Source organism: Chaetodon auriga, chromosome 2 (genome assembly GCF_051107435.1).
Source record: "Chaetodon auriga isolate fChaAug3 chromosome 2, fChaAug3.hap1, whole genome shotgun sequence".
Classification (NCBI taxonomy): Eukaryota; Metazoa; Chordata; class Actinopteri; order Chaetodontiformes; family Chaetodontidae; genus Chaetodon; species Chaetodon auriga.
Genome location: NC_135075.1, coordinates 21,655,488 through 21,673,749, shown reverse-complemented (window position 1 = coordinate 21,673,749; position 18,262 = coordinate 21,655,488). Strand labels below are relative to the sequence as shown.

The 18,262-nt window shown below is 42.0% G+C and overlaps 1 protein-coding gene across 1 annotated transcript; it reads right to left on the bottom strand.

Annotated features, from left to right (window-relative positions):
• Window positions 1-1,604: 1,604 nt before the first annotated feature.
• LOC143326945 (CTTNBP2 N-terminal-like protein) lies at window positions 1,605-15,628 on the bottom strand. The gene is made up of 7 exons (XM_076741015.1): window positions 15,526-15,628; window positions 12,462-12,566; window positions 5,513-5,746; window positions 4,320-4,427; window positions 3,937-4,125; window positions 3,658-3,828; window positions 1,605-3,484 (listed from the first exon to the last, which is right to left on the bottom strand). The coding sequence occupies exons 1-7, from the start codon at window positions 15,562-15,564 to the stop codon at window positions 2,516-2,518; spliced, it is 1,815 nt and encodes a 604-aa protein (XP_076597130.1). The 5' UTR covers window positions 15,565-15,628; the 3' UTR covers window positions 1,605-2,515.
• Window positions 15,629-18,262: the final 2,634 nt, after the last annotated feature.

Sequence of the window (18,262 nt, the reverse complement as noted above, 5' to 3'; positions counted from 1 at the left end):
TTGCCTACTAGCAGATGACAACAGAGCATAACAGAGTGAGCAGCCGTGCTGGCAGTGGCAGCAGCGAGGACGTGGCCCCTCACAGCTCATCAACCTGAGCCTGTGTTTATGGAGGCTGAGAAAGATGGGGCTTTGCTGGAGGACCAGGCGTGTCTGCTGGATTTGGGATGCGGCCCTGCTGTCCTACACTGGAATGTTAATTAGGTGAGCTGAGCAGAGAAGAGGTGACCCGTCCCGTTAACCAGCCAACCCTTCCCCAACAACCATGAGGGGGATTTAGTGTGACGGAAAGACCGTCAGCATGTGCCCTGCATGCATCTGCTGGTCATGATGTCAGGCCCCATTGACTGATTGAGAGCATCTGCGCGCGTGTGTGTGTGAGAGAGAGGGACTATAATATATATATAATATATAGAACTCATAGCACATTTTTGTCAAGCATCTTTGTGTTTTCCGTGCACTTTCGCAATTGCAAATTCATCACCACCACCCAGTTTCTCTCATAAGTTGCGTCACTTAAACAACATACCACTAGAACACTGTTTACAGCTGAAGCAACACGAGGCGCAAAATAACAAACAGTTCAGGCCACTTTAAGGGTTTCGTAACTTATCTTCGCAACCCAAAAGGAGCAAAAGGAGATTCTTCTTTTTCAGCATCCAAATAGTCAAAGACACTATACACACACATGCAGAAACATAAAAAAATACACTGACAAGATGAACAGTGCATATGAGTGTCACTGACTGCTTCGAAAGCGCGGTAGGATGCAGCCACCTATTCAATAGTAACTCCTTCTTAAATGCACTCTGTATTATATTTTGCATGTTAACTGTATAAAACTAACATGCCTGCATTTTTCAGACGTCATAGATTCACAAAAAATCCGCAGCTTATTACTTCCTACTGTGCAGCCGGCTGTGAGCTACTACTGACCTCTAGAGGACGCTCTTTGACAGTACAGTACCAAAACTGATTGATTCAAACAAAAGCTGCCTGATAACTTTTTCTGTTTAATTGCGTTTTTTCATTTGTGAGATAAATTTAATTATAACACAAAATACATCATATCAGATTATGTAAGGCGGGGCCTGATTTTATACTACTTGTGATTATCAGAAACATTTACTAATGGAATCTCAGCTGTACTGCCTAGGTACAGGTATGAAATACAAGACAGATCAAGTTATTTACTTGTATTCCACTAAATCAGAGCTGCAATGAGTAATCAATTAATAGACCATAGAGAATTAATGAGCAAATATTCTAATTAATCATTTAGAATTTTTCAAGCTGAAATGCTAAAATCAAATCTCTGGTCCCAGATTCTCAAATGTGAGCATTTGATGCTTTTATATATGATAGTTAACTGAATATATTTGAGTTTTGACATTTGGTCAAATAAAACAAGCTAGTGATGATAATAATAATGATAATAATAATAATTGGTGATGAAAATAAATGGTTAGTTGCTGCCCAACACTAAATTATTCCAACTCACAGGCTGTAAACTTTTCCTCATTACATAAATATTATTGTTGGCAATAAAACCTACAGTGTTTTATAATTCCTGTGAGAGTATAAATAAAGAGATGAATACATGACAATCTTTGGGATTAATTTATTAAATTTGTCACTTTCCAGCTATACAGTACTGTAAAGGATCTGATAAAAGTAGAGATAACCAACACGGCATTTGTGTTGTGATATTAATCAAACCCGTGATTGACTATAAAATACTTGTGTGTTTTATATTTGTTTCTTATAAATGACAAAGGCATGGCATTCATCAGAATATCTAATCTTAAAAACATATTGTACAATGGTGCCTGTGTATAATCTGAGCCTATGCGATTATCGTAACAATGCATCTTTAAAGTAATACATGAACAAAGCTCAGTGTGAAACTGACTGCATTATCTGCTGTGTAAAACTATTATACATTAAGAACTAAGGAACATTTATAAAATGAACTAATACATTTTTATAAAAACAACGTACATATGAGTGCACACTGAAATGAGATAATGTAACATGCATCAGTCCAAGGTCTACATGTTACATTTGGTCTGAAATTACAGTATTTGTTTGGATAACAACAAGACATACTTGAGAGAAAATATAGAGAAAAAAAATTACCTCTCCACATGATAAACTGATTTGTGTTCTTTGGAAATATGACAATTTGACACCATAAAAGGACTTAATATTTTGCAACAGTATGGTGTGCCCAACATACAGTACTGGCACATCTGACACTAAAACTATCAATTGTAACTGCTCATTAGTACCAACCCATAACCACTACCTATAATCATGCCTCAGCGCATTTATATATATATATAAAAATCTAATAAATACAATTATAACAGTGTTTGAAGGGACCTCTGTTCAAATAAGCCTAGGATATTAATCCAGTCATGTACAAAATCTCAATCATGATTATGAGATGTGGATTACACCATCATGTCACAAACAGAGCAGCAGCTGACTACTTTATTGATCAAATGATCAGTTAATTAGAAGAAACCACCATATCCAGTTCTTTGACTCCCTCCTGGCCTGAGGTGAGGCCACAGCTCCCTGACAGGGGGCTGTCAGAGAAATGGCTGGCAGACCTGGGCGCTGTGGCCGGGGAGAGAGGGGCCTGGGCCAGGCCGGGCTTCTTCGGAGGAATGGGTGGAGGGTTGCCCCTATCTGCCCTGGGGATGGTGGGTGATCTGATCCCCTGAGGAAGTGGTCCTGCGGCCCTTCCGATGACTGGAGACAAGGGTGCCGCCAAGCTGCGGTAGTCTGTACCGAAGGGTGAATTGTTTGGTGCTGTCAGCTTCGGTGTGGCACTCTGCTGGGCGGTGGTGAAGCGAGAAAGGACTTGAGTGACTGTGCTTCGGGCAATCTGCTTAACTGGGCTGGCTTCTAGGGAGGAGGTGCTGGTCACAGGGGAGACGTCCTTTGGCGAGAGGGGAGGCTGTGCGGCCTGTGACTGAGGCTCTGATTCAACGGTACCCTGGAACTTGTGACGAGCAGCGTGGAAGCGCTGGTTAATCCCAGCCTGGTAGGGAGACTGGTAGCTACCAGGGCTTGGGCTGCCTGGTGGGCGTTTGGCAAGGACAGGCGAGGCGCAGGGTGAGGAAGGAGGGAGAGTGGAGGAGGCGGCGGCACTGCATGAGGACAATGTTTTCTGGGTTTGAACTGGAGAATTTTCATTCCCATTCTGGAGGCAGATCTTCTCTGAGGGGGTGCTGTTTGGACCATGGTGCCCATTGGTCTCCATCAGACAGTGGTGACCGTTGACTTTTGGATGCACAGCTTGCTGGTTTCCGTCTTCCTCAATGTCCTCGACCTTAATAGTGTCTACTACTGTTTTTCCTGAAGGGACTTTTGTGGCCCACTCCTTTTCTCGTGCCTCCACTGGAGCTGTAACTACCCCCCTCACGTCTCTCATCATATTGACCTCCTCTACCTTCCTCCTCAGCTCTTCTACCTGATTGCAAAATGGGGGGAAAAAAAGATTAATTTCAAGCGGAAATTTGGCAACACAATGCAAACTAATCTTCCTCTCTTGCACTTATATCAGAGGAAACATCGTGAGGTTGTTATAGCATGCACAGTGTACAATCTCCTGCCACCTGCGTGATGAATGTGAAAGGTTCACACCTGTTGCTGCAGCTGACAACAGTGAGCTTCCTCCTTCTTCAAACGTGAGCGGAGCTGCTCACGCTCGGTGTCAAACTCAGCCAGCTGCTCCTCCACCCTCGCCTCCATTCTCAGGGTTCTCCTCTTCTCATCCTCCAGCTCCTTTCTCAGAGCCTGACAAGCCTCCTTTTCCTGCGTGAGAAAAAGTCTGTTCACTCGGTGTGCAACCTATTACAAGGCTTAACATCTGTAGCGACAGAAGGAAATAAAGTGCCTTGCTTGGATTGCAAATGTGAATACCTTGTCAAGTTTACGGCTCAGCTCAGTCAGCCGGTGACCCTCCTCCAGAGCCCTGGCACTTGCCCACTTACACTCTTTGGCCAAAGCGCAAGAGAGCTGTTTGTGCTGAGCCCGTTCTTCCTCTAGCTGGTCGGTAATCCGCTGCTGTTCTTTTTCCAAACGTCGGACCTGGCTCCGCTCAAATTCCAGCTATAAAGACAGAGACACACAATAAATGAGCTTGTCAGAAGTAGTAAACATTGTTTTGTTTCAGACAGTGTGGAGGGTACTTCAGAGCTTTTGATACCACTTCTTCTAAAACACCACCAATCACTCACTGCATCCAGCACATTTTTGGACAAATATTTGCAGTGCACTCCATGTCACTGTTAATTAGAAGGCACCTGTTGTTGCAAGCGTTCCCTCTCCTTCTCCAGGATGTAAGTGACATCATCTCCCTCTGCTGTGTCCTCAGCATGCCTCCTCTTCTCCTCCTCCAGATCTGCAATGACCTGAAGCAAACACAGTGGGGAGACAGAGAGTCAGGAATGAAACAATCTCACATGAGTTAGCTCAGCTTGATATTTAGGCCAATAACAGTAATTTTCAAGCAACATGATTACTACATGGCAAGCAAAGATGCTGATGGCAATTAAGCTGCAGCTACATTAACAACTACTCATGTAGATGAATGCCATGTTCAGCCACACCTGAAGAGAAAAGTAGAGTTCACTCTGAGGTTGTACAAAGCCTAAAATGATGGAGTGCTTTGTGTTCAGTTCCAAAAGATGGGAATCATTATTTACAACAGTAATTTAAATGTTATGACTTTATTGATATATAATTTTTTACTATATTTAAAACAGGTGTACCTCCTGCCTCATTTTCTTCTCTACAAAACAAATGTTTTTGTGGTCTATGTATGCAAACACTTGAACTAATATGTGATACTGAAGAGAGTCTTGGGTCAATCCGTTGTATTTTTGGCGTCAGCGAGCATAGAAAAGTTTTAAAATCTAACTCTGTCACCGATGTGTTTCATGTAAAACTAATGTGATGTTAACATGAGATTACAGGAAGTTTGTGATTGGGCATAATGTCAGAAGACAATGAAGTGTTGTGTTTCATCATGGTGACTAATATTGTGTTCACACACGTTGACTGGAAATGTGACATCAGTGTGCAGGTATTTTATTTTTCTTTCTTCCTGTCTGTTATCCTGCGCCTGTGAAAGTGCCTGAGGATGTGTTTGGATATAGTTCATACTGAAGACAATGCTGTTTGTTTTCTTATTCTGCTGTTCCCGGTGAAAAATTATAAACAAAAGGTTATAAGGAAAAGGACTGATTTAATCAAAGTAGCTTTGTGTAACACCATTTTGTTTTGAGCAGTTTTATATATATTGTATATTAATAGAAAGAAAAATCCTCATTTTGCTTGACTGGTTTCCTTCTCCAGTCATGTTTTTTCCTAATATTTTCCATAACCGAGGCCAGCTTTTATCTTTTATGTTAGTCAGTTGAATTTTTTTTAAGTCCGCATATGAAACCAGCTCATTTCTGCATCCCCTAATTAAGAACCACACATCCACACCCACCCTTCTGTGCCTGCTCTCTGCTGCAGCCAGCTGGGCCAACATCTTCTCCTGCATCCTCCTGCAGTGGCTCACCACCAGTTTGAGAACCACCAGAGGGTTGGAGGTGGGGGAGGAACAGCCCTGGTCCTTGTTTTGGCCCCCGACAGCCTCACTGTCTCTCTGCAAGGCCAGAAAAGGGTCGCTGAGGTTGTACCTGCTGTAGCGTTCCTGGATAAACAGCTCTTTACGCTGGGCCTGAGGAGAAAGGAAGAGGAGAGGAGTGAGGGGGAGCACTGAGAGGGGCAGTGATGAATTAACTAGATGATTAATGTATTTGTGGACTGAAGGTTATGTGGTTGGAAATAGTGATGAGTGGAATTGCTTATTTATGCTTTTGCGCAAATGTCCTTGTTTACTGAGGGATTACAATTTGGCTTGTAATATGTGAATCTTCTCTTGGATCAGTTTTCTGGCTTCTCAGGCTTGTCTGAGTCTCAGCTGTTACTGTATGCTGACTCCTGTCCATACATTTTCAATGAGACATTTGTAGCCATGTCAGCAGCGTGGCTTTAGGGGTGACAATGCTGGCGGTCGGTCGGTCCAACGTTCTTTTTGGTTCAGACTGAAAATCTCAACAGCTATTGGATGCAATGCCATGAAATTTGGCACGGCCAGTCATGTTCCCCAGAAGATTAATCTCAGTGACTTTATAGTTTTGAGTGAAATATCTGAACAACTATTGGATGGATTGGTGTGAAAACTTGTACACACATTCAAGTCCCCATCAGGATGAACTATAATGCCTTTGGTGATCTTCCTACTTTCCATCTAATGCCATTATCAGGACAAGATGGTAATCTCTTCAATACCTCTGTGCCTACATAGAGCTTCAGAGATGCTAGCATGGCTCTAGACCTTTAGTGTTGTTCTGCACCTTGTCCACCATTTGCCTCAAATTGTAAACACCAGTGTATAGTGTACCTCAATGGATTAGTCAAATCTAATACTAGTTGCAGTTAATTTAAGCAGGCATTAGCATTCAGTCAAAAAACTGACATCCATACCGCTGAACTTCAAAATTGTTATGATATGACTTTAGTTGAAACATGCTGCTGTCATATGTCTTTCATTTAAACAGGAAATCGAATACTGCATTTCACAATCCCTGATCAACATCTCGAAGAGCTAGAGTGGTAAATGAGCAGTAGATAAAAGAAGGGGAAGAGAGGAAGAGGAAATGCATAAAAAGAGTGCTAGCAGGAAGGAGGAGCAACAGATGGTGTGTGTCTGTCTATCTTTAGCAGGACAGCTGCTCTGGACTGGGACTTGGCCAAGGCAGACCTGTTCTCTGTTTAACTCAAGACAAAGGAGGGATAATAGCAGCAAGACATTTCAGGTTGAGCAGATGCCTTTGGGCCTGCCGTGAAAAGGGGCTGAAGTGTGTGTGTGAGAGAGAGAGAGGGAGAGAGAGAAGGAGAGAGGAGGAGGGCTACAGCAGAGCTGGCAAAGTGTCTTAGTGAGGTTTCAACAAAAGAGGATCAAGAGATTAGAGAGAACAGTATCCTCTCTAGCAGGGTGAGGACAGGGCTCCTGATGACTGATATCAAGATTACTTAAGAAGTTTAAAGTGTCGTCAAGAGTGTAGATGGGCCTGCAGAGCAATATTCAGCCAATTCGATGTTCTTACAGAGCATTTAACTGCTGTGTGTGTGTGTGTGTGTGTGTGTGTGTGTGTGTGTGTGTGTGTGTGTGTGTGGGTGCTACAGCTCAGTACACAAGAATATTGGACCATGAACCCTCCAAAATGGTACTATATTGGAGAAGAACTGTGTTTAACTGGGGATGCACCAATTCAGCTTTTTCTGTTCCAGCACAGATTTCTAATACCTCAGCTCAAGCTATCAGCCAATACAGTAGCAGTACGAAATTTAAAATCTGCATATCTTACTGGCTGCATCTTTTTACTGAAAACATTTTTTAAGTAGGTTAACACGAGGCCAGGGCTTGCTGTTGCATTATGGGGCGTTTCATTTGAACTGGGAAGTTGGAATTTCCAAGTTTCCAGTCATAAATTTCAACTGGAACGACCCCTTAAATCAGGTTTCTGGCTTGGAAAGTCAGAAGAACCTCACCAAGCCAACCTCAAAATTCAAGATGGCTGCTGGAAGGTAAATGGATTGCGCCACTAAAAAGTGCTGAGTTGGCAACTGGCTGTGACTGAATGTACGTAACTGATGCGGGAATTTTTTTTGACAATAACTCACTGACAAAGAAATTGGATGTTAAGTGGATAAATTGCATCATGGCTGATACCTGGTCTGCTTAATAAAGTGTGTGTTGGAACGGTGCATCCCTGATATTCTGAAAAGAAATAGTTAAAGAATAATTTCCTCAGGCTGCCAATAATCCATTCAAAAGCCCGACATTTACAGTGGTAATCGAGGCATTATGACATGACTGACACTTCTGTACCAAGACAGATGTACGTCAAGGAACTGGAAGCATAAGACAAAGCACTTTAAAACAACAAAACCTGTCATCAAGCAGACGAAACTCTAGAACTCAGCAGGTTCTGTCAAAGCAAATTAATTGTTTTTCTAGATAAACCCAGTTAGAAAAATACAGGGATTGATGATGGATGGCTAAAGGCAGAGAACCAAAGTTCAAACAATATTCCACAACAGATCACAGGCTTCGTGATCGTCATCTGCAATAACATTGGCTCATGTGGCACAAAGAGAGGAGGGCAAGGCTGCGAGGCTCTGCTGCTGTTATTTGATCCAGTCCGCTGAGGATGGTGTGAAGGCGGATCAAACAGCATTGAGGGGTGAAACAGGAAAACACAGGGCGCCCAGGAGGATTCAAAAATGCCTCTCAAATGTGGGCGATACCCAAAGCCCGATGACCACACAGCACCTAAACAAAAGCCTTGAGTAGAATACCTTATGGATGTGGTATATGGTCCTTTTCCTCGTTGTGTCTGTACAATACAGGCTTCACATCTAATTGACGAAGAAAAACTGCCAAAAATGCCTCTCAGAGACCTTTTTGGAATGCATTCCTCTGATTCATGTACGTACTGTAGATGCTAAAGAGAGAATGCTGTGAGCAACATTTTACACTATCCATCAATTTTTTAGGGTAAGTCTTTCTTTTTCTTAAAAGGCAGATTCTTCAAAGAGAACTCAGTCTTGGCCCACAGCCCATCCCTGTTCCTGTCAATGACTGTCTGCTCTCTGATGTGTCACTTTTACGGTCTAAGATTAAATAAGCTTGGATCAGGTTTTCCACTCTTGACACCTACAGCACTTTGCTCAAGGATATATACTCAGCTTTACTTTAATCACTGCAACTACATGCAATACTAACAGAAAAAAAATGCTCACACAGGAGGATAAGATTTTGAAACGTACAAAGAACACATATTTAGCATAGATCCCCCCCCCCCCCTTTAGAAGTTTCTATGAGAGTTCATTGTTTCTTCCTTTTTTTCAGTGCACACACATTTCCATAACTGGATAATTGGCCTTTAAATTGTCAGTTTTTTGAAAATCACAGAACCCCTATTAAACACAGACTCCTTCTCTCTCTCTCTCTCTCTCTCTCTCTCTCTCCCTCAGCTCCCTGTCCAGCCCTTCAAAGCACATACAAATGTGCACTTCCCCGACACAAAGGGAGGCTGTTTTCCTCTCCATCAATCCTGCACTGCTGCAGAGAGAGTGGAGGAAGCGAAAACGGGGATTACAGCGAACACATTTCTAACATCACTTAAAATTTAACACCCAAATCTACCAGAGCTTATTCATTTCATCATACTGTACATGTACAATACCCAGAAACATTCAGAGCACGTCTTCTGTGCATCACAGTATACCTTCATTCTTCATGCTTTTCTCTGTTGGCTACAGTTCTTGGCAACCTGTGTGCTTTTGCTTGGGAAGCAGTCTTTGTGCCATGGCTGCACTGGTTCCAATCCAGCTTATCTTTTGCTGACACATGCCTGGACTCTTTCAGTTGTGCAGTGTTGGCGACAAGATCTGTATAATACTGAGGGAAGGTGATTCTTACCCTAGAGTCCTGTATATTTCAGTGCTGCTAAGGGAGTTTGCTTAAATACCCCCATATGCTCATGCGTGCACTTCATGATCCCTGCAAAGGAACTGGATATTTGAAGAATACTGTCCATTATAATCACATATTTTTGGATGCTAAGCAATAAATGGCCCCGGTAACTGACACAGAATCAGCTGATGCATCTCAAGGCTAAAGAGAAAGCTATTTTTTCCCTAGTCCAGTGCTTCCCCATTACCAAAGAAAACACAAGGTAAACCTGTTTGAAGCATGTCCATTTGGAAGTTCTAGTCAACCACTCCATGTGAGCGCGACAGTTAATTAAAAAGCTCATTTCCATATTTGAGTCCCCCTTTAACTTAAAGCAAAGACTCATATGCCTTTCTCAAAGCAAAGGGACTACTGGATCACTGCAGGGCTTTGTGTGCCAAACACAAGCATTGCCAGAGACTTAACTTCCTTTTGAAAGCCACAGCGTGAGCAGCTGCAGAAGTGAGTCACAAGGGGAAAAATGCAGCGGATAGTTAGAATGCCAGTGATAGTTCTGCATAATTAAATATAGAGCACCATAGAAAAAACACATCATTAACCTCACATCCTGCACTCACACCATATCCTGTAGAAAATCGCTGATGAGAATGTTAGATTTTTAGAACACTGAGAATAGAGACTACACATGAAAGCTTGCCAGTTCCCATACTTTCAGCCAGATGAGCCAAAGGCATGAAAAGCAAAGTAGTAAGCAGTGGTGTTATTACCATGGTGATTTGTGATTGAGCTAAACATTTCTCACATGACACTTGGTGTAGCGGTGACACATCAGTTAAGACAGACAGAAGCAACATGACTGGACTGACTTCTCAAATTACTTCATGTCCACGTCTTATTGTTGGAACAGGACTCAGAGCCTGCAGCCACGCTAGCAGCTCGGTGGACCTGTACTTAGACACGTCAGTGCTTTTAGCAAAATGCTATCGTCAGCATGTGAACTTGTTCACAGTGACAATGCTAACATGCAGATGTGAAGCAGGTTTTAAGTTTACCATATTTGCCATCTTAGTTCACAGTGTTATTTGCTAGTTGGCACTAAACACAAAGTACAGCTGTGAGTGTGTTTTCATGTGAGGGCGATACCCAAGATTCCACATCGCCAATTCCTTAACAGTAGAACAGCAGAAAGGCATGCAGTTGTGCTTCACCTTTGGAAAAGCCTGTGTCCTCCAGAGATTAGTTCACCTCAAGAGATCCATTTCCACTTACTCCCTGCTATTAATTTTCTGCAGGTCAGTGATTATACCCTTAATTAAAGCTCTGTAAGAGTTAACACTGCAGCACTGATCCAATCCCAGACCTGAATGGGTTAACAGTTTGTGCCGGCGGAGCCCTGAAAGAAGCACAGCCATATTCCCCTCAAGCTCCAGTTAAGGCCAATGTTTATTTGTTCACTCCTACTCTCGCTCACATTGAGTCATCAAGCACCCAGAGTGCTGTAACTCTTCTTGCCTTAGATGGCCAGATCCCAGGAGAGATGTAGGAATGTGGTCTAGACACAACACTTGAACATTCAGCAGCAGACCCTCTTCGACGGCTGCTCTCTAGTTCACTGGCTGCCTCTCCAGTTTGTTTTTCAATGGTGCATTTTGTACCTGGAAAGTGAATAGCATTCCAAGAGCAGTACGGCTGTGAAGCTCAAATATTAATAGCAAGAATAAAGTCTGCAGCATTGTATAAATGTCTCAGAAAGGTACGGCCGTCTTTTGCGGAAAGGCACCATCATTAAGTTGCTTACTCAAGGCTTATAAGTTTGTGGTTTCTTAATGGTATTACTGAAGTATGTTTACAGCTGTTTTAATAAATGAGGAAACATTACAGCTGTTTTAATAAATGAGAAAACATCCTTAAGGCCATGCAGATAGTCACTGTAAGCTTGAGTACGTGGGCCTGCAGGACACAGCACGGCAAAGGACAACGTGTGAGAAAATAGCCAGGCAATCCTTTAATTGAAATGCAGCATTAACCCTGGCAAAGTAAGACATCCTAGGGTTGGAAATACATAGATGCTCTGTGTCAAACTGCGTGTGTGTGTACCATAAATTGTAGCTATTTCTAATTGAGTTTATATTCAAGTTCACTGGGATGTGTCTGCTCATTTAAACTCATGAAAAGGATGACTTATGAGACAATTCCCCAAGAGATTTACTCCATTCAGCAGAGGCACAGACACTAGTCTGCTGGGAGCAAATTGGATAGATCCAATAGAGTATTAACTTCCCAGACACACTGTATACAGAGAACTTTTTAACAGGAAATTACTGCCACCAACAGAGTTACTTAAATTAACTTTTAATTGTTTTAGCTGATTTTTTTCCCCCCTCATTTTGTTGCCAGATCCTTATGTACCTGAGGACCAACACATCTTAACTGGCATCGATACCCAACCCATGTAGGTTTGTGCAGGCCCACCTTCTATAGGTTTTAAAAGTTGGTAGTTTGTTCCTTCACAGAGAACTGTGGCTGCAGTTAGCTTGAATTTATGTCCACAGTGATGGGCAGGAAAAAAGTATCCAAATGTTTACAGAAAACCTCCCAAACCACTGCTGCAGCATAATCGGTTTCTCAGTTGCATCCAGTATGACTTTTGCTCGTGTTTGTCTACAAACATCCAAACTGCTAGCTACAAAAGGAAGCATGCAATGTTGTGGCGATATGCTACAGCAGCGTTTTTAAATCTGACATTTTGATACTTTTCTCCTGCTATGAAAACACCATTACATGTTTCTCTATCTAAAAGCAGCTTGTAGGCCTAAAGGGGGACAGTGTTTGCTACTACAAAGACAGACTTTGTGCAGAGGATCACTTTGACATAAAAATTATGTTAACAGCTCCATTGATTGCATACCTTTAGGGCATCGATGACCAGGTCCCGGGCCTCCAGCTCTCCCTCCAGGATGCTGAAAAGCATCAGCAACTCCGGCTTGGTCAAACTCTCCATATTCAGCTTGGACTGTGAGGACAAAAGATGAAAGAGAAGAAGTTAGTCGACTTCACTGAATCTAGATTTTATTCCTTACAATTGAGAAACCACATAGTGAACTTCTTAAATGGTTTTCCCACAATAATTTCTCAATTATTTAATTCCATCTTGAAAAACGAAGCCCCTTGTTTTCCAATTCCCCCAAATCAGACATCCAGACAGACATCTGATCTAGCCCACTGATTTATGAGCTTTATGTGGATATGTGGTTATTATCTCGGGGGAGGGAGCAATTTCGCAGCACAGACCCAGCGCACAAAATATGTACTAACATTTTTCTCTCGTATGGAAAGAAACCAGGCAGTTCATTTTACATGTAATTCAGTGGTGTACTGCATAACAAATCAACTGAAGTAGTCACGGTGTGCAGTGTAACTCAAGCAAAGTGTGAGGATAAAGCAACTACTGTTCAACAAAATAAACACATTAGTTAGCAGGCACCTTAAACAGCAGCACAACTCACAACTGCAACAGCACAACTAAGATCCGAGGGCTACATTTTCCAGCAAAGCTGCTCATTTCATTTTCCTAGTTTGGGATATTTCAGCTCAGTGAGGTGACACAAACGTGGCAACACTACGAGACGGCATGTTCATCCGGCACAGATGGATCACATCTCAAATGAGAGACTGTCAGCTTCCAGCATCCAAGCTGTTCCGTCGTCTGTCTAAATTACTTAAAGCTGACAAACTGAGAATGTGCATGTCACTTCACTTTTCATGTGCAGTGTTGAAAATAATATCACTTTGTCTTGATTTCCCACTGCATGTCTCTTTCATAGTGGGTACCATGATAGTTATGTTGTGTAGGAAATGCAATGTGGTCTCTTTGTAGTGTCTCTGCACTCTAATCTCACAGCTGTGTTGGTTCTGCTGACAAGCCCTGCGGTGTCCACACCTCAAACATCCAACCACACTCTGACCAAGTGAACGTATGCGGGCACCGTCTTTGAAATAAGATCAAAGCTGTTGATGTTCTTACATTAAGCACCCTTTGTCGGATGAGAATCACCATGTGGGACGCTTAGGGATAGAAGTGCACTTCACTGGTTGACTACTTAATAACATAAGTACAGCTAGCTTGAATCACCAAAATATTCTCTCCGAAATGTGGCTGAAAAATCTCACTCGCTGCTGTTTACTAGACTGCCTTCCACACCTGAACTAGCATTCATTCAACAGGCCCTGGCTCTGCGGTCACCACAACTTTCCACATCATGAAGTCATTCGGAGGGGGTGGGCTGATCTCTTGGAGCACTGGTTGCATAATGAGACACAGGAGCCACTGGCCTTTCATATCAGATCTAGTAGCAGCAGTATTTCCCAGGCATCAACAATAACATCAGCAACAGGGAAACCTGAACATGACAGTGCTGTGACAGCATATTCACAGAATTTAATACACTGTAACACTTATGCAAAGCAGCGTGCAGAAGTGAGAGGAATAACCCTGGTGGACTGCACCATCTCTACAGCAGCGTCCGCTCACAAAGAAGGCACACAGTGTTGTAGCTCTGCCTTCACCAGCACTCATGGTCTGTGGCTTAACCACAGGGGTAAAATGCTAATTAAACTGCAGCGTACACACCTCCCTTGGTTTTGGTTTTACAGGCTTGCTTGCTAATTTCACAGGCCGCTGTAATCACTGTGAGAAGAGCGTGTGTGTGCAGTGTTATGAGAAAATGTCTGGCCCAGCTACATGTGTCATCACGCTTGTTTTGATCCTCGTATTACTTTACCTAATCCCCCCCGCAGTAACAGTTGGTAATCATGAGGGTAGGTATACAAACACAAAGCGATAGCATGGGAAACACAAATATTCCCACACGTTCTCCGTAGCTCCACTTCCGATCAGGAAAGCCTTGTGTCCATAATCCTTTTATCCCTGTTTGTTTTAAGCCTGGTCAGCCATGTGCCTCATCTGCAACTCTGTAAACTTATTAAAAGCACACAGTAGCTTTTACTGCAAAAACACATGCTTTGCTCCATGGGGCCTCTGGTTTGTGAATAGCTGCTGGATGTGTACAGTAGAAGTGGAAAATGAATATCCATCTCCCAAATCATGTGAAAATCCACTTTCCTACTGTCTCTGTCTCAGGACAGCTTCTCAGTTGACGGTTCACGTTGCATCACAGCAAAAGTTACACAAACACCCACAGACTATTCCACATTATGTTTAGATATCAGTGTATCTTTATAATCTTCCCTCACATCATCTTCCAGCTGGTTTTACTGGGAAGCGAGTGGGGATAAAAATCCAATGTATACATGAATTCACATCAAACCTCTGTGGCCTGCAAATCTGAACATGAAATGTGGGACAGCTGAAGGGAAGAACAGCCTGAGAGGTCTGCTGAATTTCCTTGTCACTGTAATCAGGATGTCTGACCAGATGCAGCATGTCTGAATACTAAATTGGATTTGGTAGCCAACCTATTTTTTGTTAGGCCACTTAAGTTACTAGCTCAGCTTGCTACCTGCTTGCTTTGATGCAACCAAGTGTTTAAAATCTACATATATATATATATATATTAGAAATGAATAAATTAAACTTTTATGCTGCCACTGCTGAGTAAATAAGCGTTATTTAAACCGGCGTCAATGTAAATGCATTCAACAAGCGCTACCGTGCAGATCATCAGTCTGACTGAAGGAGATGTTAAAAGCCACACAGATAATAATAACAACACATAATGTATGTTAGCCGACATTTTAACACGAAAAAACAGATCTTCGTGGCTTTTTATCTTCAGAAGAAGCGGTCCAAACGCTTCGGCCTGTCGTCTTGACTAACTACTTTTTCTACATCTTTTTTTTTTTTTTTTTTCTTTTGTAGACCAAAACTGTAAACACGGGAAAAAAGCACGATAAAATCATCGTCTCCACCTTCACACCGTCAACACAAACACGTTTTCTGTCCGTCTTCCTACCTTCATGTGTCCCTCGGAGGTCTTTGAAAACTCCAGCATGAACTTTTCTCCTGACAGAAGATTTGTTTCACTTGATTTGCGTCCTCTGATCCCGACGCAGCGGAACACCGGACGGCTAAGCAGTGTTTGAACTGACAGCAAAACCGGCCAATAGCCGACGCGGAGCTCTGGGCGGTGACCAATGAGAGACGAGCTTCTGGAGAAAGGGGGCAGGAACTGCGACGTCCGACCTCCTGGATATCGCTTGGATTTCTTTGTTTAGTGTTTCTTGAGTGTCTGCCTCGTCTTGAAGAGTTTCTTACGGCTTTCAGCAGCTTTTAAAATGACTTTACGGGTATTTTACCGAACGAAATGTTAAAACACGATTATGGTTTGTTTGTGGTCCGACACAGTGACTTTATAGCGACTTTATAGTAACTTTATTGTACTTCTGTACAGTGTCATACTGGTTTTATTGTATTTTCTTATGATAATGTTCCTATATAATATTTCTATAATAATTTGATACATTAATATGTTTTATGGTTATACTTTCATGTTTGCACATTTCAAAATGTAGATTGCAGTGGTGGAGTACAATAATAGTACAATACACTTAAAGTAGGTCTGTTATTTAATATAACACTTAACCGTTAATAACACTAAACCACATTGCTTAAAGGTATTTTATAAGTGACATTACTGGAATATTATTAATGCATATAGGCTTAAAATGTTGTTTACTTGGTCACGTTGTAACTACAGCTGTTTTTAAAATGATAATAGTGATAAAGTATGAGTATGAATCTGAAAATACTCAAGAACAATTTGAAGATATTCATACTTTCCTGTAAGTGTTGCACGTAAGTAAAGGTACTTAGTGTCTTTCCACCACTGATACGATGAACATTTGATTTGATTCTGCTGTAAAACACCATGCACACAGCATACTTGTCTACACATTTACAATCAGCTTTAGTTGAATATGGGTCATGATAACACATAGACCAGAAAGAGAAATCAAACAAACTGTAAAAAGCATGTAACACGAACAATATGCATCAAAATGAAGCATGACAAAGCATAAAACACAGAACTCCTCAGGTCCATAGCTCATTTCATCTCGCAGAAGCAATGAAAGTTGCATTAAATGTTATAAATGTCATCATATAAACCATCTGTTGACTGTTTACATTAATTATTTGAGCATTATTAATTGTTCCAGCAAAAGCATCCCTTGCATTGATTCCTGGATTTGTGGGATTACAGTATTATTGACTGCCATCTGGTGGCATAGTCACTGTACGAGCCAGCCTGGCTGGTCCTCAGAGCTGTAAGATGTCTGTGTGCTTGTTGGAGGAGGCAAGAGAAATGTCAGTGAGTTCACCTGGGAAATCAAAAGTTTTAGACTGTAGGTGAGCTAATTTGACAGCCAGTCTCAAACTCCAAAGGCCCGTCCAGAAGAGGAACACTTGAAGATATTAGGGTGATGTACCCTGTATTTCTGTGATTTCTGAGACACACTTCACACAACTCCTGTGTCTTATTAGCAGTACTCGCGAACAACACAAACTCGAGGTGTGGAGGTCCAGGTCTTTGTGGGGGGTACAGCTGTGTTGTTGTTTTTGCTGTTGTTTTCAGCTGTGAGGCATAGAGCTCCAGATGCCATGTGACAAAAATCCGATGAGATATTCACTGTGCTATAGACCTGAAAATCTAATGCTGCCTCAACTGCAAACTGGAGCTCTTCCTGTAGTACATAATAGCAGCCAGTAGAGTGCAATGCTCACACAACTCAAGTCAATGTTACAGTAACCACATTGTTTTAATCACCCAGTCCAAATGCAGAGTATAGTAGAGAAAATACAGGCTTTTCTCCGTAACGGTGGGGGAGCATAATGGACAATCCAGCACTTGTACCGTCACTGGTTGCTACTCTACTGATGCACTCATGATAGTTCACTTCAAATATGATCAGCAGCCAAATACTCAAACTGTGATTTAAGGTATAACACTGCAATCTCACTGCTGCAAAAGAGCAAAAACACAAGTGCACTTTGGTGTAACAGTTTGGCTGGAAGTTACAAGACACACCACCTTGTGTCAGAGCTAAATTGCCACAGCACGCCCAAATGAGTCACCTATCTATGACTATGCAGCATCTTTGTGCCATTTGATAATTGTGTCCCTTTTTTCCCACTCTGCTATCTTGAGGGTATACAGAGAGCAAAGTCAGAGAATCGTCCCTCCTGATAGGCTGCTGGTGCAGGGAGCCTCTTCAGCCTTAATAGAGAGTCTCTATTTCAGGCTCTTCAATTAAGCTGCTCTGTTCAGCCTGCTGACTGGCTGCTGTGGAAAATCTGTGTCCTCCAGGTCTTTGTCCTGTGTCCTCGTCTCTCCCTTTGCCAAACAATTTGAAGAGTAAAGTTTTCCATTTACTTTAGTTTAGTCTTGAAAAAGAAGTGGATACAGAGGTTATTGGCTTTTATTTGTACAATCTAAAAGATTTTGTCAGTGTTGACCTGCAAAACTGGAACATTTGCAGAGATTAGTGTTGAATGGAGTTGAAAAAATATCAAGAATATCAAAAATTGGTTTGGTTTGATAAATGCAGCGTTTGGACGTCGCTACCATTTACTCAAGTACTGTACTTTAGTAGAAAAGTGAGGTACATTTATTTGACTTTCACTTGTAATGTAGTATTTTTATATGACCATAGTAGTCTCTGCATATTGCAGTATTATATTTTTATATAAGC